Source organism: Paramisgurnus dabryanus, chromosome 3 (genome assembly GCF_030506205.2).
Source record: "Paramisgurnus dabryanus chromosome 3, PD_genome_1.1, whole genome shotgun sequence".
NCBI lineage: Eukaryota > Metazoa > Chordata > Actinopteri > Cypriniformes > Cobitidae > Paramisgurnus > Paramisgurnus dabryanus.
The window spans coordinates 3,016,680-3,042,917 of record NC_133339.1 but is presented as its reverse complement, the minus strand read 5'-3'; the positions used below and the strand labels follow the sequence as shown (position 1 = coordinate 3,042,917).

Here is a 26,238-nt window from a genome sequence, read left to right as displayed (position 1 = left end):
CAGGTGTAAATAAGGTCACGCCCCTTTCTCCACCTCGAGGAGATTCCCAAAGCCACCCCAATGACCAGACACACAAGGTAAGCATAAAATTAAAATATACTTTATTTAATTTACTTAAAAATATTAAATAGGGAAGGGGAAAGGGGAACTTAACATAACGGCCACTCTAGGCTCTCCTCCACAGCTCAATATCTCAGTGTTCACGTTGGCTCTCTTTCTCTCCACAGACGGCTGCTCTGCGCTGGTTACAGCTTCTAGGCAGGTAAGGCTCTCTCCATAGCTCAATATCTCAGTGTTCACGTTGGCTCTCTCTTTCTCTCCACAGACGGCTGCTGGGATACAGGGCCACAATGTATCGTTCTCAAGACGTTTGCTCACCTCTACGCTGATTACAGCTTCTAGGTAGATATGGCTCTCTCCACACTCAATATCTCAGTGTTCACGTTGGCTCTCTTCCTCTCCACAGATGACTCTGCAATGGTTTGTAATGGAAACGCCGGGGGCCAAGACCCTCTCGGCGAACTCGTTGATGAACAGAGGGGCAAGGAAAACCACGCCGGCACACCGGGTCGAACGCTGCCCGTTCCTCGAGACCCGTTGGTCAATCGAAAACTGGACCGGGGCGCCCTTTCGTCGAGACCTCGGGCCAGCGGACCTCTCCTGCCTCTACTCTGTGATGATGAAAGAACACGAGTAAGATAACAATGATGGATGCAGTACTCACACACACTGCTACTCGCACAGTTCTCCGCCGCCACTCTGTAATTCTGTGGAATTGAAAGCACACTACAGCAGTATTATACAGGTTTTTCCTAGCGCCGTTCTTTCCTCTTCACCGTCCCGGGACGAGTGACTGGAAACGGGATTACGTCAAACAGGACACAGCACTCACACTGCAATACACGGCATTACACAGCACCACTTCAAGTGAAAATTTCCAAAAGACTCACCCCACCACGCTCAGTGCACAACAATAGACACCCGTCCTCTTCCACGTCGCTCTGGGCGAGAATAGGGAGATGGTAACTGGCCTAGCGTTTGTTTGTTATCGTTGCTGTAGCTGCTTTCCCACGGAAGCCTTCGGCTCACCCACCACGCTGGTACAGGGGTAGGGCCACTCGATCTCTCTTGAGAACACTCAAACAATGAATCAATCCAGCATATATATATAAACACTCACTTCAAGGGTTTTGGTTACTCACGATCTCTGTCTTTCTTCGTCCTAGGTTGTCTTCATGCAAATAGTGACTCAAGCATCTAGACAGGGCGCTTTCCAGCCACAAACACCACTTTTCCCACAGATATCTATACTCACAGCGGTAAGTTTTCCTCTCGTTCCGTTTCTCTCAACCAGTATCAGTGTCCGTCTAGTACTTCTCCTATAAGGTCTTCGATGTCCTCGTTTCCATCGATCAACACATCAGTGGATAACATCCGCGATTTCGGGGTGCTCCTTTTTAAAAGATCCACGACTTGCCTTCCTTTCACCCTCTGTGACTCTGTCCTCTTTCCGCCCGCTTCAGCGGTCGCCGGATCAACAGAGCTTCGGGCTCTTCAAAAGGTGCGTGTCTTTGTCTGCCTTTGGCAAAGGAGCTTCCCCGTGTCAATCGCCTCTCGTGTCTGAGCCCCTGCTTTGTGTTCTTGCAGAGCTATTTATTCATCTCCCTCTCACACAGCCTCCAATCACACTTCACTCGCTTCACTCTTTACACCTGTGGCTCATAAGCCCCGATTATGTTGCCCTGGAAACCAGGAAGTGAGACGGTCCGTCTTCGAATGCGGCCCGGTGGGAAACCTTCCGGGCGGAACCAAACTTCCCTAACTTTGGTTCCGCCCCCGAAAAGATCGTCACCTTGTGACACATGCGCAAATTAACAGCTCTCTAAAAATCTCCTCATACACAGGCCATTTCTCAATATTTGTTCTTGTCATAGACAGTAAAAGAAAGGTTCTTGTCTGTACTTGTGTTCTTGTGGACTTGTAAAATGTCATCAGTTGTGGCCCAAGTACTGTTCCAAATCAAAGTTCGCATCAAGCCTAGTTAATTTCGTGTCAATGGCAATGAAGCTAAAAACTTGCACAATATTGGAAAATTACTCTTTCTGTGTCATTAAATGTAGTTTTAAGAGCTGTTTAGTTTAGAATATAGATGAATAAACTTCAAATATGTTGTCAGTTAGTAAAGATAGTGCCTATATTAAAATTTCATTTTGTTCATGTGAGTTCCGGGGAATCAGCAGGTGGTCAGCGATGTATACACCGCCGAGGGCAGCCTCATCTCGGCAAGTCCTGAAATTTGTCCCTGTCTCAGTGCAGCTGCTCTGCCCTCCGGTGTCTGATGGTCAAACATAAAATATTATTGAATCACTGCTGCTAGAAATGATGCTGCCTGTGAGAAAAACTGCTTTAATTTGTGGGAAATTCCGCTGCTATTTTGTTTTTTAAGAAGAAAATGCCAACAAAATGGTTGTACAGTACAGTGCAAACTGTGCCTTACAGCTATGAGAACCCTTTCTTTATCGAAGCCTGCATGTTAGTTAAAAATAAAACAAAATAATCTGTAATACCATACTGTAGCCACTAGATGTCTGTATAGTCCTTACCATACAATTCTATGAAATTCTTAATAAATAAAAGTTAATGTTTTTTAAAATAATATATGATCTTGAAGTAATCCAAAAGTAATCAGTTACATTACTTTCATATTGTGGTACTTGGATTACGTTACTAAATACTTTTAATGAAGTAATTTGTATCTGTAATGGAATACATTTTTAAAGTATCCCTCCCAAGCCTGGTTACATAAGAATGAAGTGAACGACTGCTTGCCATATGATTAGCTATAAAAAATATTTGGACATGAAATATTGATTTGAAATATTTTATTATCTCAGACATGGCATAAAGCCAGCTAAAGTAAAGTGATACATTGAACATACTGTACAAAACAAATATATATTATAATTTACATAATCTCTATTGAAGTAAAAAGACTATCGTTTTTCCTGGCAGATCTCATTATCTGTAATGAGGTCACACCCACAAGCGGTACACGCTGTTCACATTGTAAAGAACACACAAACAGTTCAAATAGTGACAAACAAAGCATAAAGTTTTATCAGATTTAAAGACTTTATTGTGTGTTTGGATGATAAACATTATACACATGTGAGGATCTTCAGTTATAGCTGGACAATGAGGAAGAGTAACGTTACCTCAGAAGAACAATGAAAGACCAACTGAAGGAGAATAATATTCCTGAAGTAATAATTTACCCTCTTTTCTATATTTTCTATCATGTATTATGCTTATGGCTGGTGCAGTTCAGCCTGCATATGCAACCTCAGCAAACTGCATGCTTCGGTTTGAGAAACAGCCATTGTTTGCAAACGAGGACACTTTTACTCGCGTAATGGCGGATAACTCTTTACATGCCGTGCAGTTTAGACACAGTAATCAAGTTTTCTTTGACTTTCAGTAAGGCTGCACTACAGGATATTTTAGGTCTGTGCTGTAATATGTTTCCTTGCACACAAAACGCATTGTTTACACGTGAGGAGACGCGAGTTCTGAACTCGCGCACATGTACGCGATACCATATGCAACTTATTTTTAGAAACAGTTATACGGCTTACAGAAACACGCGTTAAAAACAGAAGCTATAAATAATTCACTTGTATCTTCAGGAACTGTTTTCCAAACTGACACAAAGTTGTCTGCTAAAATGTATGTGTATAAAATTTATATTTGACACTTATTATTTAGATTTTATTGTACAGTATTTTGAATTTTTTGTCTCCTCACATTCACTCTATCACAACTCATTTAGTTATTAGGGGTTGGGTCTTTATCTCCAGTTCTAAATCACATCAATATTCATGACCATTGACCCTCCCTTGCATATTGCCATTACACAAGAAAAAGTGTCTTACAAAAGTTATATCAATATATGAAAAGTTTCGTTGCAAAACGAGATAACACCGTTTTTAACATTTTGGTCAAAACATGTTTATTATTATGTTTTTATGTTATTATTTTGTTTTATGGTGCTACATAGCTGTATTTTTTAAGTTATGAAGGTTCAAATCAAAACAAACCAACTGCAGTTGAATTGATATTAATTGAAATGCACACCCAAAAACCGAGATTTCTGAGTTATCTCGTTTTGCAACCAAACTCTTTATATTGTTTCATGTGAATGAGTGGGTAAAATGGTTTTTACATATTTTTGTAGCAAATTTCCAGCTCTTCGAGACCCAGTTTTTTGTTGATGAAAAAATGTTTACTATGTGTTCCTTGGGCTTATTTCAGCATCTTTTTTATTTTTACTAACCACACATAAACATCATTTACTTAAAAATACAAACATGTTCATACATGTTACTCGCATATTATTTTAGCACAGTTTGTGCTGAATACAATTTTATGTGATATAAGCCATTTATATGTTTAAAGCGACTGAAAAAAGACCAAATGCAAGAGCATGTCAGAACCTCTGCCATTGTCAAAAAAATGGTCTAACCCCAGAGGGTTAATAAATCGTGGGAATAAATTCTTAATTTATGGCCAGGATATAATTTTCTCTGCATGTTATGTGTAAGGCTCAATAAGAAGTGAAATTAATATTTAATATTAAAAAGAGAAATGAATGAAGATGTCAAAGCTGGTCAGCCACAGCAACAGACATCTGTGATATATATTTGGGACCCGGCTGATGCAACTGCACAGTTTAAGTCACTTCTTATTCCAAAGCTTTTCAACACAAACACAGTCTTACACCAGTCATCCTTCTTGATTTCAGTCACTTTAAACTTTTCATATGGAGGAATCAGCACTTCTCTCTCATGAGGATACAGGGAGTATTTTGCCACATCAGCGCCATGACAAGTCTTGATTTCAAAACAAAATTCACTTCCAAATATCTTTGCTGCTTCTTGATCAAGAGAGGAGGACGCAAATGAGCCAAAACGAATCTCTTTGTACAGAACAGTCTCATTAAACGTAACATTGGTACGACGATAAGTTAATATACATTTCTCTTGTGTTTTCTTTAATATCTGTATCGCTTCTGTCAACAAAAAGTGAAGTGAATACCATGCGTATTTCGTGTTTTTGTATTTTAGTTTACCACTCCTTACATCCTGATTAAATTGATTATATACGGTACGACCAGTGTACACGGAAATGGCAATTAAATGGTTTCTATTTAAGTTTTCTTTTGGTTCAGGGATTTCTCCTTCACTGGTCTTCCAAGCAGTTCCAAAGCCTGATATGTTAGCAGTGATTTCTTCAGATAGATATTTTGTCTCCACCAGGTTTGCCATCGTCTCTGTACAACCATCATACCAGTCATCAACTGAACTCTCAGACATATTTAATGAATATATTGGTGCTTGGGATATAACAGCCTGTCTGTAATCCTATAACAATGAGAAAAAATAATAATAAATTCATATCGTTATCATGATAATCATACAGTAATATATCAATTCATAATTCAGTCTTACCTGTCCTAGGACAACTTTACTGGTGACAGTGAGAATAAGAGCTGCAGTGGTCAACATCCTGATTTAGTCTCAATCCTTAGATGAATGGAAAAAAATCAGTTATAGGATATAATACAGTGAAGAATGTGCAAGACAATGATTGTGTTAAAGAGACATTTTTACTTTTCAAAATAAACACACAGTATTTTACCTCGAGCATTGTGGATATCTAATCATACAAATTAACTTTGTGAGACAGATTTACAGTAACATTTACAGTAACAAACCTTTTCAGATGTTGGGACCTAAGGTGATGTTTGTTCCAGGGTTTGATAAATGGAGTAACAAGTATCAAAGTATCCAAGTTATGGTTCAGTAATTATGAAGAAATGCTGCGATATAATGTGTAGATCACATATGGAGAATTTCAATAAGGAACTGACTAAGAGGGTTTTATATTTGAAAGTAGTAGGCGGGTCAAAAGTTCCTAAGAAAACTGAATACATCTGAATATTAAATGGGTTTTCCACAGTTGGTATCATTAACATCTGAGAATCCTGTCACACAGTTTGTCATGTTTGCAATGCACTGATTTATTTGTTTAAGCTAGACACCAGCCTACATGTGCTTTTAATAGGCCACAGGTGTCAAAGAGCACAGACACAAAACTACCTTATTTCATTTCACATGCACCATATTTAATAATAATTTGCGATTTTGGCAAGCACCAAATCACAAAAAAAGCTTTTTAAAACAGCTGTGTCAGATTTCATACAAAGCATTATGGTCAAAGTTCTGATATTAAAGGCGGGGTCCATAATTTATGAAAAACTTTTGGTACCGTAGTTGGACCGACTACTGTCTAACCGACATTGTTGCCTGGGTTGCGTATGTGTGGGGCGGGTCTATCGAAAGAAGGTCCAGATTCTGTTGGGGTAGGGCCGTGTTTGTTTAGGTGATTTCAAATGTCAACATTGGCTTTCAGAGATCATGAACCCTGCCTTTAACGAGAGGAAAGTGGTATTTTAAGAAATATCAATGTAAATATTATATGAAGCCAATATAAACATGGCCAAACAATTTTTTGTAACTAGGGACAATATACTACGTATGTAATACTACAGTAAGTGATTAAATCTTATGAAATGGGTTTCTTTAATTATTGTATTTGTGGTGAAATGCATGCAAATAATTCTAGGTGACATTGTGTTTTTCGTATGGTTTTAAAAGTACTCATACTGTAAAATCATGAATCCACTCAGGAGGGCAAACATTGAAACAAACAAACAATGGATAGATACATTGGATGCATCACCTTTGGGACTCGCGAGTAGGAGCTGTTAATGGAGCGCTCTCCAGAACATTCGCAGCTGGACAATCAGTATCCAGCGTCGAGACGTGACACCCAGTCATGCCCGCCCCTGTGCCTCTCTTTCCGGAGGTGCATAAGAGTTGATGAAGTCGTGGAAGTCCCGTTAATGCCGTGCGCACCCGGTTTTTCAGATCCAACTGCAGGAGGAACTCATCGTCACGCCAGGCCACCAAGACCCCCCCATGGGCGTCCCTAGGGTGAGGGTCCTGCAGTTTGCATTTAAGGGTGGGCATTTAAGTGCAGGGTATTCACGAAGGTCGTGGAAGCCACTCTTGATGCCTGACTAATCTAAGCTCATTCTCGGGAACAGTTGTGTGCTTACAGGGACCTAGTGCTCGAGCACATAGGTGACCGCTTCAGTATTGGCTTTATTGCCGAGTCCCTTGGTGGGCATGGCGCCACGACACACAGCAGATTCCCATCTCCCCTGCGTGTTGTCATCTGTTCAGCCTGTGGTCAGACCTCAGTTTCCTGCTAGCTGGTGTCGTTACGACCGATACCTCGAGTATGGGCTGGGGTGCTGTGTGCAACAAGCATGTGGCCGCGAGCTCCTGGACAGGACCCTGTCTTTATTGGCACATCAATTGCCTCAAACTGCTGGCAGTCTTGCTTGCCCTGTGGAGGTTTTGTGCTCTGATTCAGGACAAGCATGTGCTTGTTCTTTCCAACAGCACGACTACAATAATATACATTTATTCCCTGAGGATTTTTGTGATTATTTTCCTGTGGGATCCTAAAGGAAGCAGAATTATGTTGAATTGACTTGCAAAACCAAGTCGTTTCAACTTCATGCTGCATTGTTTTTGTTACAGTGTACAGAAGAAATGTTTACATCACGAAGGTAGAACGATTCTTACAGATCTATGTGTACTCATCCTTTAGGACTGCTTAATGATATTCAGGGCCTCCAAAAGGCAAGGTTATGTTTCTCAAATTTTAAATCAGAAAAAAGATAAAAACTTCAGAAAATGCCAATTATTATTATTTATAAATATAAAACGGCTTGGAAAAAAACAAAATGCATGTAAAGACAAAGATTTTTCCCCATCACAAGTGTAAACAAGTAACAGTGCCCTCTAGAAAAAGATAAAAAAGACAAGGTTTTATAGACATAACATTGCGTATTGAAATTGCCCCTTATGTATGTGTCTTATCTCTCAGTTTTGCATTGGAATGTATGTAATCTATTGTATATTTATAGGTATGTATGTATTTCAATATTACATACATAATATTGAAAATATAATATACAATCAATCAGAATGAGAAACTTGTTTAGGAATTTGTGTTCATCATTCATTTTCCCTGTAAAGCAGCCCTAAGAGAAATGTAGAAATTACAGACAACTACTTCTGTGTGAGAAAAATATAATAAGATGAAGATACATTTGCTGTTAGGGCAAAAATACTTTATACCAAAAATAAAATGTTATACCTAAAAATAAGTTCTACTTTTACTAGGTCTAATGGAGACTTGGCTTGTGAATCTTTGTTTGCATTTCTGATCAGGCTGTGTGTAGCCAGTGTGCTCCTTCCAAAAACCATGATGTGCCCCCTCTACTACATGCTTGGAATGTCTCTTACGCAGTATTCAGCTTTTTGTCAATTTCGACCTGTACAAACACATTTATTATAATATAACAACTCAAATTGGCAAAGCTTGTTTTAACGAAGAATTGTAGACATTTCCTGAAATAAATACTGTACTCTTTATATTTTAGTAAAAGTCATTTGACTGTTTTGAAAAAGGATATCTAAAATCAAGTGTAGGTGCGGGTTGAATCTTCCCCCAGGCAGATTTTCCCTCTGCCCCTCCAAAAATGTCTAGCCAACCATAAAAAACAAGTGTTTCTTTACACAAGTAGTGTCTCTTGTTGACAAATGTTATTTATATAAGATCCTGCCCATCAATATCTGGTTGTCTTACACATACACGGTTTATTCAGCAGTATTTGACTCACCGGAAAAGTCTATGTTCCCAGTAGCGCCCTTAATGGGGGCCCAGGGGGGCCATGGCCACCCCTAAAAAGATCCTGGCCACCCCCAACCAGAAAGAGTGAATTTAAAAAAAAATAATAACTTTAGTTTATAAATGAACTTGGACATTGCTAAAAGACTATATTCAAAATAAGTGTATTAACTTGCATGATGTGTACTGTAGAAAACACCCTCTACCACTCCCCCTCTTGACTCACGTTGTGGTGACTACAACGCACCCACATGGTAAAGTTTGAGGGGAGTAATGTGGAGAGACTAAACTTTCAAAGCAGCTGACTCAACGCTAAGGACTTATGAGCAATAGCACAAATAAATACGTTAAAACAAACTTAAAAATTATATAAACAGTCTGTTTCAGGTTTTTCAGGTTGGTCTTTAGTTTACAGGTACATTGTCAGTTAGGTCACTTTAACAAATAGTATTCTTGTTGTAGTAATTAATTGTACAAGTATTATTACTGATAATATATTTTTCTCATTGCTATAGGATCACAAAGTGGCTGTTGAAGGACCAATATCCAAAATAGTGAAAACAAATAACTACAGCATACTCTATTTTTAACAAACATATTTTCATGGTAATGTAGCCTATGGGCCCTACTTAAACGATCTAAGCGCATTATCTAAAGCACACGGCGCACTGTCTAAATGGGCATGTCCAATGCCACTTTCCTAATTTGACGACGGGAAGGGTTGTTCATATTCTCGTAATGAGTAATGGGGGTGTTTTGGGCGTAACGTGCAATAAACCAATGAGTGTCTCAGCTCTCATCCCCTTTAAAAGCCAGTTGCGCTGGCGCTATGTTTAATCCCTATTAAGATGGCGGACTTTGTAAACTGAAAAACTAAGCAGAGGAAGAAGACCACCAGTTTAAGAATAATGTAAAAAAAAAATTTGTTTTCATTTTTATTGACATTTTAATTTTTTGATTAAAATCTTTAAAAGCCGTTTTCTTTCAGTCATAGAAGTAAAAATAGCAGGCTTTTAATTGCTGTAAATGTATTGATATCCTACATAATCATTGTTATCTCATAAAATGATTTGCAAATATGCAAGAAAAGGTTTGTATTCTAAAAATACCAACAAGAGAGAAAAATTTACAAACGTGCGAAGAGCCGAAGCCTTTCCGCATTTGAACAGCGCCATAGGATTTTTAAAAAGCATTACTTAAACTGTTTCTCATCTCATCATATCCACAGGTACAAAGCATTTTTTTACTTACCATGCTACATGTGAAGCAGCTCGTTACGCTTTCTAACGTCTCATAATCTGTCCTCATTTATGTCCAAGAGACTCAATAATAATCTTTTACATTCAATCCTTTAATCTTTCATATTTAAAAATGGATTTTTGCTGCTGCGCATTATGAATGTGATAAGCAAACCTGCGTTGTTGTCCCATTTATAGGCATATATTACTAACACGCTTTTTGTTGTTCAATGGCGTAGTCTATTTTAGTTGCCTCAAAATAACAACGCTCCAACACCTCGTTTTCAGACCAAAACGCCCATGGGCGCAAAATTGGGCGCAAATGCATTTGCTATTTGTACAATGTGACGCTAAACGTGAAAATTATCATTGCGCCGGGTTGAAACTAGCAAAAGACAATTGTGTCGCGCATTGCGCTACATTGCGCTGCATTGCACCGGGTGTTTGATAGAGCCCTATATCTAGTACAGTAGTTCATAATCTAGCAATTCACTTGAGATGATTTGATAATTACAATATGGCTGAGATGGATATAAAATGAGAATAGTTTATTACTAATTGTTTCTTATTTTTCTTCAATTGAATTACAGGACACCATTGAGCTACAGGAACATAATAATAACTTCATGTCATCACAGTTGTAATATTCACACTCAAAATGTAAGCTCACTTGTCTTAGAACAACTTTACTGGTGACTATGAGAATAAGAGCTGCAGAGGTCAACAACCTTGACCCTTTACAGTTTGCCTATCTTCCTAATAGATCAGTGGAGAGACTAAACTTTCAAAGCAGCTGACTCAATGCTAAGGACTTTATGAGCAATAGCACAAATAAATACATTAAAACAAACTTAGAAATAATATAAACAGTGTGTTTCATGTTTTTCAGGTTGGTCTTTAGTTTACAGGTACAGTACAGAAACTGAAGTAGTTAAATGTAAAATAATGTTGCATAGTCTTTAAAGTGCACAGATCCAATATAGCCTACTATTACACACACGTTTAATTTCTCAATTGCTTATAATGACTGCATTTTGAAATTCTTTTGTGTGCTTTCTTTATCGTTTTTGGGTGTTGCTTGAGGTGCACAAAAACCTTATAAAACGAAGGTGTTGGGATTTGTTTCGAGTCTTCTGTCATTCTGTCAGCTGGCCTGAGCATTGTGCTATGCTTATTAAGTAAGTTAGTTTTTCGTATGTTACAGTATATAAACATTGTTTATTGAATCACACTCTAATACATGACTGTTTGACTTTTAACTTTACGTTTAAGATTAAGCATCACTTTCTGGTTTAAATTGAGTTATTTCTGTTGCTCACATGTGGATTGAACACTTTATATGTTTTTTGGTATATAATATATTACTCCATCTGTTGATGTTTATTATTGGATTAGCAGTTTTTTGAAACATTTTATGTACTTCATTGGCTCTTAAAATCACATATGTAGAACAGTTAGCGTGCCATGTATAGAGCATGTAGACATCAAACAATATATTTACACTCATGGTTATTATAAAAATCGAAATAAAGTCATATCCAGTTGACATATCCACCTCAATTTGCATAAGACTAAACTATTATACCACCATAGACAAAATATGGACGTAGTGTCTGTGACGTCACCCATAGGTTTGTGAAGAGCTTTTATGAAGCTTAAAGAGTCTGAAAAAAATGCTAATTAATAAGAAATCATGCTAGACGCAAAGGTTTTGCATTTGAACTCTTCACTTGTAACGCAAAGCTTAGTTGTGGGTTAAACCCCCATTGTTGGCAGGAAACGATAGAGGTTCTTGTTGTCTTTTGCAGCTTCTTCACTCTACTTTATTTACCTGATCCCTGTTTGTTGTGCATCTGAAAATTCAGAGTAAATCAGGATGTTGACCACTGCAGCTCTTATTCTCCTTATCACCAGTAAATTGTACTATGACAGGTAAGACTGAATTATGAGTCTGTATAATACCACAACAGTGTTCCTTAAATCTTACTCTGGAGGTCTGGAGCACTGTTTAGCTTCAACCCTGATCAAACACACCTGAGCAAGCTTATCAAGGGCTGCGTCCAAATAACCACACTTTCGGTCTTTGCACTTGACCGTTTGAATACTTACATGATGTATTTCCTGTATTTTGCCCAAGTGTTCTAGTGGGAGTGAAGATCCCAAGCATGCATATAAAAACTATTCACCCAATGGGGCACACTTAAGAAGTGTTAAGATGTCAATCCAAGTAATGGTAGCAATTTGCATCAAAATGTGTTCATTTTTTATTTAGGCTACTAATATACATTTTCAAGGTTTTCTTTAAATAAAATGAACACATAAACAAATGAATAAATAAATGAACATTTAAAGAATATTATCTACACTTATCTGAAACTTTCAGACGCAGAATTCTTTGCACCCGTAAAAAACTCTTAATTTTGTGCATGTAGCTTTATTAAAGTTTATTCTTTATATAGTCTTTGAATAAATGACAACATTAATGTTGTTTTAATGTTATAAAGTAGTTACAGATGTTTTACAAAATACATAACAATGTTTGCACCAATGAAATGTGGAACACTTTCCGTTTTACTACCAAAATATGTAAAATCCATTTATTAACTTACAATTAAAAGTTTCCACAACATCTCGCGAGATTTGGGCAAAAGTCTCATGATTTACATCCTGAACATGATGCATGACAGGATACGCTGAGCCTTGAATACCAAGTACATTGAATACAAGTACATGGGACAGTCTTGCGCACTTACTTCCTGTCGCGTGCACGCGCTCTCAAGTGGCAAGACCACAAGTGTGGTTATTTGACGCAGCCAAGGTCTTCATGATTGCTAGAAAATCACAGGTGGGTATACTTTGATTAGTGTTGTAGCTAAACTCTGGCTGCGTCCATAGGCAGCTGACTTGTTGCCTTGCTGCCTCATGAGGCAGTGACTTCGGAGGCATGAGGGCAGCTCAGAGAAAGGCTTTCGGACACCCTTCAAAGGCAGCGTGTTTGAAATATAAACAGAGAGCGCCTTTGTGATAACTAATCACATATTTAAAAAATGCAATACTAATTTCTCGCTAGAAATGGAATTAAAGGGTGTAAAAGGGGAAAAATACATTTATTTACACTAAATTTGTGCTCCAGCCACTTTCTTGGCCGCCATTTTTTTTTCGAACTCAACCAGGCTCGACCAATCACATTCCCCATGCGCACACACGCATACAATTGTGGGACAAGATCTCAGGGGTCAGGAAGTGAACCTAACATTGAATTCAGACATGCCTTGATGCCTTCTTGCCCTGGAAGGCTGCTGCAGAAGGCAACAATTTAGAGTTTTCGGACGCAGCCTCTGTAGTGCTCCGGCCTTCCAGGGTAAGATATGAGGAACCCTGCCGTACAAGTATTATTACTGATATTTTTTCTCAATGCTATAGGATCACAACGTGGATGTTGAAGTACCAATATATGCAGAGCAAAGAATTCAGTTGATTGTCGGTATGATGGTTGTACGGCGGACATGGAAAGTCTGGGGAAGGCAAAATATCTAAACAAAGAAATCTGTGCAGACATTTCTGGCTTTGGAAAAACATGGGAAAATAGTTAACAAACATATTTTCATGGTAATGTAGCCTAGTAGTTTTTAGCATTCACTTGAGATGACTTGATAATTATAATATGGCTCAGATGGATATAAAATGAGAATAGTTTATTACTAATTGTTTCTTATTGTTTCTTCAAATGAACTACAGGACACCATTGAGCTACAGGAACATAATTATAAATTCATGTCATCACGGTTGTAATATTCACACTTAAAATGTAAGCTCACTTGTCTTATGACAGCTTTACTGGTGACTATGAAAATAAGAGCTTGCAGAGGTCAACATCCTGATTGAGTCTGAATCCTCAGATGCATGTGGTGATTAGTTGTTATTCATGTTATAACCTGTAGGTGGCAACAATGTAACACTTTACAGTGTATTCTATACAAGAATTGAGTAAAAATAAAGATTGAGAGCTGGAAGAGGAGTAAAAAAACTTTATAAAGCAGAAAAGCTCATGTGTAACTTATCCTGTGATGCAAAACATTACCTGTGAATATATTCATACAATACATCCACACTATTAATTACATATTCACAAGCATCTTTGTAAGACCGAAATACTTACAGTACTAAACTAACATTTGAGAAGTTAATACACCTCCAGGTGATTTTATACTGTATGATGAAGCAGTGTTTGGATTATGAACTTATTCAGTTGTTATATAACCATCAGTAATGGTTAATTCTGAACCGTAAATGTTTCCTATGAAAGTAAAACATCTTTGAATAACTCATTGTGAAAGTACAAATTCAATGCATCATAAAGTTTATTTAGAGTCTGATTCCTGTCATCGATATCCTTTATATTCACTGATTAATTTAATATTCATTAATTCACTAGACCGTGTAAAACCCCAAAGTATTATTTTTTGTTGTTTTTGAACATTTAAAACTCATGCAGTGAAGTCTTATCCTTTGAATTGAAAATGCAAAATTATTTATTTGTCATAAAGGTCCGATACAAGTTTAAAATAAATATCAAAATTTAAAGAGAGGTATAAGAATAAGACATGCACAAAATATCTCATATGCATATCACGAACAGAGAGTTGCAAAGAAGAACAAACTAAGAGGGGTTATTTTATTTTAGGTCTGCTCTAAATGAAGGGTTTGTCAAAGTTCCCATTAAAACATCTGAGAATTTGATCATAGTTTTCAATTTATCTGTAAGGATGTTCGCAAGGCCCAAATATACTTTACTCAGCTACATGTTCACACCTTAACATGTGGCCTCAATGTGTCACATCATGTCATGAACCAAAAATATCAAAGATCAGAAGCACACGCTCTTCAAACTAAGTCATCATATACAAGATCTAATAATCCTTTGTGATTTGAGTGGCATAAAAAAACAAAAATTAAAAACAGAATGAAAAATTGGTTTTCATTGGGTCTGAAAGATCAAGGAATTTTAATATAAATTGTCATTTTGAAACTTTATTTATAGTTTATTTAGACTGTCCATAAACGGATGATTGAAATTTAAGACTTGAATGATGCAGAATTCAAGGGTGGGCAGTTGTTGAACACGTACATTACTAAAAAGTCCCTTTAAGTCATCTGTCTCTGGTTCTGACATTCTTAGAGTTTTAAATTTGTGAAAGTGGTATTTAAATAAATTTTAATTCACAAACAGGACAGCAAAATTTTGTCAAATAATTCTCATTAATGTCCTGAACAACATCATCAAATACATCAGGATCAATAGTAAAAAGTAGAACAATGAATGAAGTACCTAATTTAAAGTTAAGGAATGAAGTTGGAAAGGTAAAAAAAAACACAACATTACAGCAGTCATCCATCTTTATAGCAGCAAATTAAAGATTTAATTCTCAGATGTTATAATGGGAACCATGACAAACCCTTCATTTAATATTCAAATGCATTATGCAGTCAATCATGTTTATAGCACACAACAGGTTTTACAGTTGCATAAATTTGCCAGTTTAGATCAGACTTTTGATCCAGGGATATAAAAAATATCATGCTTCATTTCGAAATAAGATGTTTTTTGTTTTTTTTGAACCCTCATGAATTCTGCTAATTCTTTAAATTGATGATCCAGAATGATTAGTTTGACATTCAAGTCAGATAAATTTGGCTACAGTACAAGTTTATAACAAAAATATCAAGATAGGACGTGCACAGAAGTTGCACATCTCATGCATATCATTAACAAACTAAGAGGGGTTTACTATTTTAATGTTGGCAGGCACCCAATTCTAAGAAAACATGATCAGTTCTAAAACTGAATACATGTGAATATTAAATGTAAGTTTGTCATAGTTCCCATTGTAATATCTAAAATTCAAACATAGTTTTCCATTTGTCTGTGAGCATGTTTGCAAGGCACAAACGCTCTTCAAACAAAATTGCTGTCTTATTTAAGTCCTTATACACTCACCGGCCACTTTATTAGGTACACCTTACTAGTACCGGGTTTGACCCCCTTTCGCCTTCAGAACTGCCTTAATCCTTCGTGACACAGATTCAACAAGTTACTGGAAACATTCCTCAGAGATTTTGGTCCATATTGACATGATAACATCTCGCAGTTGCTGCAGATTTGTCGGCTGCACATCCACGGCACGAAGCTCCCGTTCCACCACATCCCAAAGATGCTCCATTGGGTTGAGAATTGGTGACTGTGGAGGCCATTTTAGTACAGTGAACTCATTGTCATGTTCAAGAAACCAGTCTGAGATGATTTGTGCTTTATGACATGGCACGTTATCCTGCTGGAAATAGCCATCAGAGGATGGGTAAACTGTGGTCATAAAGGGATGAACATGGTCAGAAACCATACACGATGCTCAATTGGTACTAATGGGCCCAAAGTGTGCCAAGAAAATATCCCCCACACCATTACACCACCAGCCTGAACCGTTGATACAAGGCAAGATGGATCCATGCTTTCATGTTGTTGACGCCAAATTCTGACTTTACTATCTGAATGTCGCAGCAGAAATCAAGACTTATCAGACCAGGCAACGTTTTTCCAATGTTCTATTGTGAGCCTGTGTGAATTGTAGGCTTCGTTCATAACTGTCAGGAGTGGCACCCGGTGTGGTCTTCTGCTGTTGTAGCCCATCCGCCTCAAGGTTCGACGCGTTTTGCGTTCAGAGATGCTCTTCTGTATATCTCGGTTGTAACAAGTGGTTATTTGGCTGGCCATTCTTCTCTGACTTTTGGCATCAAGAAGGAATTTGCGCCCACAAAACTGCCACTCACTGGATATTATCTCTTTTTCGGACCATTCACTGTAAAACCCTTGAGATGGTTGTGCGTAAAATTCCCATTAGATCAGCAGTTTCTGAAATACTCCAATACAACCATGCCACTTTCAAAGTCACTTGAATCACCTTTCTTCCCCATTCTGATGCTCGGTTTGAACTGCAGCAGATCGTCTTGACCATATCAAGTTGCTGCCATGTGATTGGCTGATTTGAAATTTGCATTAACGCACAGTTGGACAGGTGTACCTAATAAAGTGTCCGGTGTGTATACAAAATCTAATAAACCTAAGCGATTTGGATGGCACAAAAATAAAAAAATGAAAAAGTAGATTTCATTGGGCCTGAGTGAGCTGGCATGTTAATATAAATCATCATTGTAAACTTATTTACACTTCTCTCCATAAACAGGGATTGAATATAAGACTTAAATGATGAAAAAGTCAAGGGTGGGCAGGGGGTGTATTTGTTGAACACATAGAACACATTACTAAAAGTCTTTTAAGTGTGTCTAGTTTACTTAGTGGTCAACCCACTATGTAGAAAAACTCCTACTAAAATCTCTAAAATACAATACTGTATTTTACACCAGAAATGGCATTGAGTATTCAACAGTGCAAATCAGTGATCATGTTTTCTACGCTAAATGTTGAATTGGGCATAGTTACAAATTCATGTGTATGAAATATAACCTTGTGAGAAAAGTCTTTAGATAAAATGGTAACTTGTAAAAGTATGCTGTACTATGAAAGTGTACACGGGTGCAAACAGTGACATTAAAAAGCTGATAAGTTAATAGAAACTACAACTACAACTGGTGTTAAGTTTTATATTTATTTACAGAAAGCACAAGTTGAGAAGTAGTATGCAAATGAGTATGGTGAGAACATTCTTAAAAACTGTAACAGACTAAAAATACAGTAAAAAAATAAAGGATTAACAAAATATAGTTTTAAATCCCAAATTCTGTACAGAGTGTTTGTCAGAGAGATGTTGTTTAATTGTGACTATAGCATGTAATTTGACAGATATCTGTATTTCCCTAATAAATTAGATACTAACTTGAAATCTTGCATGATTAAAATAACTTTCCAGAGGCGTTGCAAAGATGGCCGGCGTCTAGTAGCGTGACTTCCCTAAAAGGACTTTGGTGCACCCTATTTTTATTTTGATCGTTGAATAATTTTTTTAAGAAATGCTCATGTACATTGTTCATGTAAACAGTTGTGAGATTACACAGGATTTAATTTCCATAATTCGGAATTCTGCACAAATGTCTATAGTAAGGATTTGTTTATTTTACATAAATTTGTTACTGTGTACAGAAAAATATAACTTTTGTATATCACTATGTTCCCTATTAGGCCATTAGGCTGAAAAAAGTATCAAGAGACAAACAAAGCGTTTAGATATCAACAGTCTTGCTGTAGCATTTGTGCCATTATGAGAATGTACTGTATTGAAAAGTTTATTAATGTACACTCTTTAAAAAAATGGTGCTAAGTAGCACTAAAACTGGTTTACTGGCTCGTGATCATAGGGAAACCATTTTAAGTGCTAAACCGCACCTATGCTCCTTTATGCTATTAGAAAAATCAAAGATTAGGAATCTTGAATGTTTGGATTGATAATATTAAGCATTGGTTAATGCATTGGTGTCTTTTTCTCCTCTGATCTTTTAATCTGAGCATAAGTCACATCAACAGATCCAGAAGCAACATCTGAAAAAAATGCAAAATACTTAAAATGGATACTGAACCCAGATACAAAGTGAAGCTTATAGGTGCTGTTTGGTTCATACCTGTATTTGTTTAATATTTTAGTTTCTCACCTTGATCTCCTGGTTTCTTCAGTTTAGAGTACACAATGTCACCTTCTTCACTGTTATTCCCTAAAAATAACAAGAATGAGGAAACTTCATTATAAACAACTCAACATTCATAAATCTCTTCTGACAGTTAGTGTAACTTCCGAGAAAAGATGACAGTTTAGGATCCTGTTAAAAGATATTAAACAGAAATATAAAAAATAAATATTAAAAAGATATTAAACAGATTATCTTTCTGTTTATAGATATGTTCAATAAAAGCAACATAAAACCACATCTGTGATTCAGCATGTTATTGAAGCATTATAAGTTATTTGTTATTTTAAATGTTTGGATATCTCTGTTGATCATGATATTTTGTTTTACCTTTCTTCTCTTTCTTTTTCTTCATTTCTTTCTTAGGTTTCAGTTCAATATCAGCATAGGTGAGATCAGCTGATTCATTTACATTGTCTACAGTGAAGAATAAAAGAAATGATTAAGAGTTTTCTCTCAGTCTTACTCTTCTAGTAGTTTCTACATTTGCTCTTTAGTTTCAGAGTCACTGAGAAAGGAAAAATATTTGACCCTTAAAAATAGTTTTACTGTAATGAGATGAACATTAAATAACATCAATACCTGAGCTTGTGTCTTTATTGTCTGTTGTATTAATAGAGTCATAAAGATGAGCCTCTCCTGTAATGAATAAAATAATTAATCAAGTTTCAAAAGACAATGTGTCAAAGTTTTAGGTCTAGTAAAGCCTTAATAGAAATATTGTTTAATATGTTGATATTGACTAAGCATTAGTGATAGTGTTTCTAGTCTGTTGCTACAGTATGCAGTTACTAGGGTGTTCTGGGTATATGTTGGGATGCATCAGCTCTTATAAAAGCAGATTTCTGGCACTGATAGTACTGTATGAATGTACAGTAAACTGACCAGTATGCAGGTGATTATAACCATCTTCAGTCTGTTTCTGATCTGATGTCTGACTGATGTTCTGCTGTGGACTGAAAGCTGACGGAGACTGGGAGAGTTTTTTGTTTTTGTAGCACCACAGCAGGACCAAGAAAAAGATCAAAAACATGACGCTCAGTCCAAGACACAGACCAACAATAAGACCAAGAGATGAAGATCCTGAGGCTGGAAAAGCAGAAATACATCCTTTTATAACCAGTGCATATGCAAATTGTGCAAAAAAAATACTGTGCTTATCCACCTTAATAAATGATTAAAGCTAAACTTTCTCAATTCACAAAAAAACTGTGTTGTGAAAATTAGAACATTGTTCAAACCTGCATGAAGGTCTTTCATCCATAAGCACAACAAATAATATTGAAAAATATGCAGGCAAATGTTTTAGTTTAATAAAGGTGAATAAGGACCAAGGCTATCCATATGGCAAGCAAGCACATTTTTAAACAACAGCCGTTGCTCCAAAGTGCTTTACAAAAATAAAATGAAAACATTAAAAAGAAAACAACATTTAATGTTGCATAAACCCAATGAATGAGAAGTTTGATAATGTACTGAGTAATTAATCCTGAAATTGCCTTGAAGACAAACAAGAGAATTTAAAATCTATTCGGAATTTGACAGGAAGCAATTTTAAGGATTGCAGTACGGGTGTAATATGGACCCTCTTCCTAGCTCCTGTTAAAAACCTAGCTGAGACAAGACGAGACAGATTGAAAGATAAGATCTAATGTATGACCTTCTTATGAGCAGAACCAGTGACATGTTGTGTGAAATTAAGTCTCAATAAGAGAAAGAAATTCATTAACCAGTGGCTTCGATGGGAAGCATAAATGAAAATTAAAATCCAATGAACATTAAAAGGACCTAAAGTTTATCACAACGAGACACTAATCCAGAGAGAAAATCAGAAAAATTCTGGGTGAAATCCTTATTCGGTTTAGGAGGTCTAAACCAAGGCACAGAAGAAGCTACTGTACGTCAAAACTTGAATATATTTCTGTGGATAACAATTTGCATTTAAAAGAGTCTTTGAAAAGAGTGGCTACACCAACGCCTCGTCCAGTGACCTGGGGAGAGTTCAGAAAGCCACAGCCAGTTGGTGTCAGCTCATCCAAAGCCATTTGATCACCAGAATTTAACCAAGTCTCACTAATAAACAAAAAAATCCAACAAGCGCGATGTAAAAAGTAATTCAAAATAAAAGGCTTGTTTGATAGAATGAGCATTTAAGAGACCCACTTTTATAGAAGTAAATTTCAGACTTTCCCGACAGGACACTTGTAGTATATTTTAACACGCTGAACTTGTTGAAATTGACATCCCGTTTCACAATATTTAGATAAACCAGATGACCGGAATGTAACGGTCAGAGGAAGCTGATTGAAAGCTGCACATACAATGCACATACCGTGGCTGACACGTAATTCCCAGGGCAGCACAATGTTTATAAACTCCGGCTGGCAAGCGGAGCGAAGATTTTAAACGTAATAAATCAGATGATGAATAGTGTAAAACCACATTGAAGAAAATAAAATAGTCTGAGCATGCAGGTTGGCAGATAAGATTGAGATAAACAAACAAAGACCAGCAGCAGGAATAATATTATCAACTCCCCCGTACAGTCCAGAGCCAGTTGGGATGTAATCGATCCTACCATAGATGCGCAGAAAGCAGAAATCAAGAGGCATCGACCTGTTGCGCGTTATTTATCTCAGACTCTTGACAAGCCGAAGAAACAGATTGCGTTACATAGTCTCCAAACCGTGAGGACAGTCCTTTTAAATCATTTTGAGCCCTTTAATCGTTGAAAGGCCACAAGTACCACTTTAAAACTTTAAAATGTCTAAAACACGTAGCGGAAGACACACGCCGTGTTCACTCAGACCGGAATATACTGACACAAAAGCAACATATATGCATTAAATTATAGTCTTTTCAATTCTTCTAAAGCTAATCTTCATCAATTTCTCACACAAAGTTATAAAGTTATGGAATACCAAAAGAATTGGGGACCTAAATATTTTTGTCTAAAAAATACTTTTTAACAACCTATCACAGACTGTCAGATTAAATATGGCATCCACACTGACTGAGATCTTAAAATTCAAGTTGTTTCTCACCTTTAACATTTATCCACAGTCCATCACTGTAGTTTGTGTAATAGTCTGGTTTTCCTCTTCTAGCTTTACACCAGTACTGACCTTCATCTGAAACTTTAACACTGTGGATTGTGTAAGTGTTTGTTTCTGTTGTTGTCTTCTCAGTGTTTTGTGTGTTGTTGTACCAGTAAAACTTCAATCCAGTAGACCAATGATCAATGTGACACTTCAGAGTTACTGTGTTACCTGTCAGTACAGATCCTTCAGTATCTGATGTGAGTTTAGGTTTTGTTCCTATAAGAGAATAAAACACAGAGTCTCTGTCATGCTCAGTCTCAAACACTTTCATTGTGTCTTTATACCACTGATATCTCCAGTTACTGTACTGATCCTCTACCTCACACTTCAGTCTCTCCAGTGAACACTGATGTTTCTTTAAGCATTCGAAAAGTAAAATGGGCAATGTGTAGTTTTTTAAGTATTTTATTAGTCAAAATCAATGTCTTTATTCATAAATATGTCCTCGTTGGTGTCAAATGACCTCTGCAAGTGATCTATCTTTTCTTTGTAAGCTTAGAATTTATTCTCTTTATTTACATTGAACGGGTAAGGCCAAAGAGGCTTGCATGTCATACTGCCATATTGAAAAACTCTAATAGCAGAGAGGGACAAAAAGCACTAGCCTACCGCAATGCGTTTTCATTCAGAACACGTGAACCAGCTGAAACGGACAAGGAAATCAGTGAGATCAACGGCTACTGTAGTTGCAACACGCATTTAGCAAAGGGAGGCGCTAGAGAGCACTATTCATTTGAATGGAAAATAAAAAATGTGACCAATAGAAAGGGGAAAATCCTACTTACTGTACATTTAAAGGTAGGATGCAGAATCTCTGAAAGCCAATGTTGACATTTGAAATCACGTAAACAAACATGCCCAGGCGCGTGGGAACCTATATATGACCAGGGGTGCTGAAAAACAAAATAATGGATGTCTGACGATTTCTCCCCCAGAGAATGTTTCGGATTGTGACAGCTAAAAACTTAATTTTAGCGCTTACAGAAGAACTTTTCCCCTTCTAGGCATTTATTTTTTCAGAAGAGAGACGTGTCATGTCCATGAGGCATGTTTAAACACTTTATTAACTACTCGTTGTTCAGTTTGGTTATGTACACGATGCAGAGTTTCTATAAATGTGGTTGTCACTACCTGCATTTTGTAGGAGTTAATTCGGTTGTAGAATGCGGTTGTCAACACCGTAAATTACTGAACTGTGTGTGTACACAACAGGATTAAGCATTGAAAGGTGAAGTGAAAACCGAATAATATGGAGTGTGTACGGGACCATCATAAACTAACCAATCGCAGGACTCGTCTGCTTTTCTCCATCGTTCTTTAAAAAAAAAAAAAAACATTTTTGACTTTCGCCTCTTTGTCCACTGGCTCCTCCTGTTTTTTTTTCTGCAAACCTCTTAACGCCTACGATGTAACGGCACATTTTTTGAAGGTGTGGCTCCTCTAAAAGTATCCGGGTGAAACAGTATACTATTTTTATTTACCCGCCATGGTGGCAGGTAGGTGAAGCGAGTTTACCCGCCACGGCACAAAATCACCCACGTTTGGCTGGTGCCGGGTGCTAATTTCCAACCCTGACAAATACCATGATCTTCATCATTTTGACAGCTCACCAACTTCCTCTCTGCATTGTCAATTACCTTTTAGATGACATTTACATTTTAAATATATTTAAAATAAAATGGTCACTCAATCTGCACTCTTCATTTGCTTCCATTAAAGAAATTCCTTCATTGGTTTGTTAAAAAGTTAAATAGTCTGTCTCAATATTGTGTTGTAAATAAAATATAACCCCCATTAGGCCTACCTGCTAATAAATGCTAAAAAAAAAGTTGGGGTGCATGATCTTTGAAAGCCAATGTTGACATTTGAAATCACCTAAACAAACACGCCCTTACCCCAATAGAATCTGGATTTTCATTTGATGGACCGGCCCCACTCATACACAACCCAGGCAACATGTCGGTAAGTAGACACGCCCCTTTTTGCTGATTGGCTACAAGTGTGTTTTGGTAGTTGGCCCTACCTTTTCCAAAGTGTTTTTTAGAAATCATGCACTCTGCCTTTAAAAGTATTGGTATATTCAACTTTCAATACAATTGTTGTTTAAATGTTTACATCTTATTTCATAATAATGAAATTTTGTTGTATAGGTCAGGTCCCTCTTGTAGAAGTAATTTTAATACTACAGGTTGAAGTGAAATTTGTCATAAAAAGTTAAATATGACTGTATATTGTGAATGATGATAAACAGACTCACCTGATACTGTCAGTGTAACTGCATTACTGATGTGTGAGTATCTTGATCCACTGGTCTCTGTTCCTCTACAGGTGTATTTACCTGCGTCAGACGCAGTAACAGATCTGATTGTGTAATACTGAAGTTTATTCTGCTGGATGATTGAATCATTTTTATACCAGCTGTACTCCCAGCTGCTGACTCCTTCTTCATTGATGACACATGTGAGATTGACAGTTTCTCCTCTGAATACATGATCAGCAGGCCAAACAGACACTTGAGGTGTTGGTCTTTCTGTACAATGACAACAATTCACATTGAAAATAATGTCAAATAAACACTTGACTGCAAAACATTTATGCTGTATCATATTATAGTTTTTCCTCTGTAACTGTTATTGCCACTTGTTCAATGTCTTAGGAAATAATGTTATCATGCCATTAAAACAAAGTGTATAATGTGAGTATAAATACTTACCATGTACTGTCACAGTTACTGGTTCACTGTATTGTGTGTAAACCTGAGGGTTTCCTCTTCCAGCTCTGCACTTGTACTCTCCTCCATCAGAGACTCTCACAGATCTGATTGTTTTAGTTCCTGTAGTTTCATTGGATTCAGTGTTTGAAGGGTTTATGAAGATAAACTCCCATCCAGTGGACTGATGAACCCCACAGATCAGAGTAACTGAGTCTCCAATGAACACAGACGTCTGTGGCTGCACGTTCAGAGTTGGTTTATCTGTCAATATAAAATCAATGTAAACAGTGAATCTGAAAACTCATCCAGTATGATTGACAGAGGAAATCTGTGTGTTCACTGTATAATGAACTCTAGTGGTGTTTTCTTACTGATATTAAAGATAAATCAGCATAAAATGTATTTAAAATTTTGTTTATTTAAAAATGAACCGATTCAAATTAAATTATAAAATATTAAGGGGATTGTTTTAACTTTTTTTTAAATTAAGCACTATTTTAAAAAATAAAACGTCTCAGTTACGGATGTAACCCTTGTTCCCTAAAGGAAGGAAACGGAGACGTCACGTCATGACCGGCAAATTGGGAACGTGCTTTGAGGGACCAATCTACTTCGAGAAGCTACTAAAGCGACAAAGAACTTGGCATGCAGGTATTTGCATTGGCTGACGCTGTACCGCTGCACAAGTATTTAACGAGAGGCAGGTGCAATACCAAATCAGCCATTTTTTATTTTTTTTAAACCCACGATAGTGGACTAGTAAAACTGGTTTTAATTACAAAATGTAAAAAATAACTTAGCACAGCAACTGAATAAATGATACTAGCATCGGCTTTTGTGAGGCGCGTGTGTGTGTCCAGCTGCATGTGTGCGTAAGAGTATGAGGAAGAGTTTCGATTGGTTCGTGGTCACGTGACAGAGTCAAGAACACTTTCCTCGCCAGCGCTTTTAAAAAAGTTGCCAGCCAGCGCCAGCATTTTTCGTGATTTTCACAAAAGTTTAATGCCTTCTAGAAAATGTTCTTCTTCAAATATATAAACAAACAATATATCAAATTAAACAGACCCTCTGCTTTCAGACGAATTTTTTTTTTAATCCTACCTTGATTACTTCTCTTCTTATCACCTCTCAAATATGGGTAGGTTTCTTCAAAAACACCAAATTTTGAGCAAAAAGCTGAGATAATTAAATTTTTGTGAAGGACTTTTGATAGAGATCAGATGCAGAGCGATTCTTAAAACATACATTAAGTTCTTTCTCCTTCATGTGAGGCGTTATTTCCGGGTAAGTTGGTAGGAGGTTCAATAGTGTTTTAAATAACATTTCCCTTTCCTCTTGCTGAATCGCTACAACGATGCCAGCAGATGCAAATACCTGCATTCCAAGTTCATTGGTGCTTTATTATCTTCTCTAAGTAGATTGGTCCTGCAAAGCACGTTACCAATTCGTCGGCCACAACATGACGTCATAGTGACCGACTAAAATGGAAAAACATAATTGCCCTCATTTACTTTAAAGCATTAAAAGTTGTATCATCTACTGTAATTGCCACTCATTCAGTGTCATATCAAATAATGTTCATTGATTTCTCAGAACCAAGTGCATTATGTATACATATTTACCCTGTACTGTCACTGTTATTGGTTGACTGTATTGTGTGTAAACCTGA

The 26,238-nt window shown here is 36.9% G+C and overlaps 2 protein-coding genes across 2 annotated transcripts; both read right to left on the bottom strand.

Moving 5' to 3' along the window:
* Positions 1-4,667: 4,667 nt before the first annotated feature.
* Positions 4,668-5,372, bottom strand: LOC135733744 (ecto-ADP-ribosyltransferase 5-like). Its single transcript, XM_065252534.2, has one exon. The coding sequence runs from the start codon at positions 5,370-5,372 to the stop codon at positions 4,668-4,670; it is 705 nt and encodes a 234-aa protein (XP_065108606.2).
* A 12,339-nt stretch (positions 5,373-17,711) lies between these two features.
* Positions 17,712-26,038, bottom strand: LOC135733743 (high affinity immunoglobulin gamma Fc receptor I-like). The gene is made up of 9 exons (XM_065252533.2): positions 26,011-26,038; positions 24,570-24,830; positions 24,114-24,386; positions 21,800-22,072; positions 19,641-19,844; positions 19,338-19,394; positions 19,086-19,172; positions 18,723-18,782; positions 17,712-18,612 (listed from the first exon to the last, which is right to left on the bottom strand). The coding sequence occupies exons 1-9, from the start codon at positions 26,036-26,038 to the stop codon at positions 18,536-18,538; spliced, it is 1,320 nt and encodes a 439-aa protein (XP_065108605.2). The 3' UTR covers positions 17,712-18,535.
* Between the last annotated feature and the right edge of the window lie 200 nt (positions 26,039-26,238).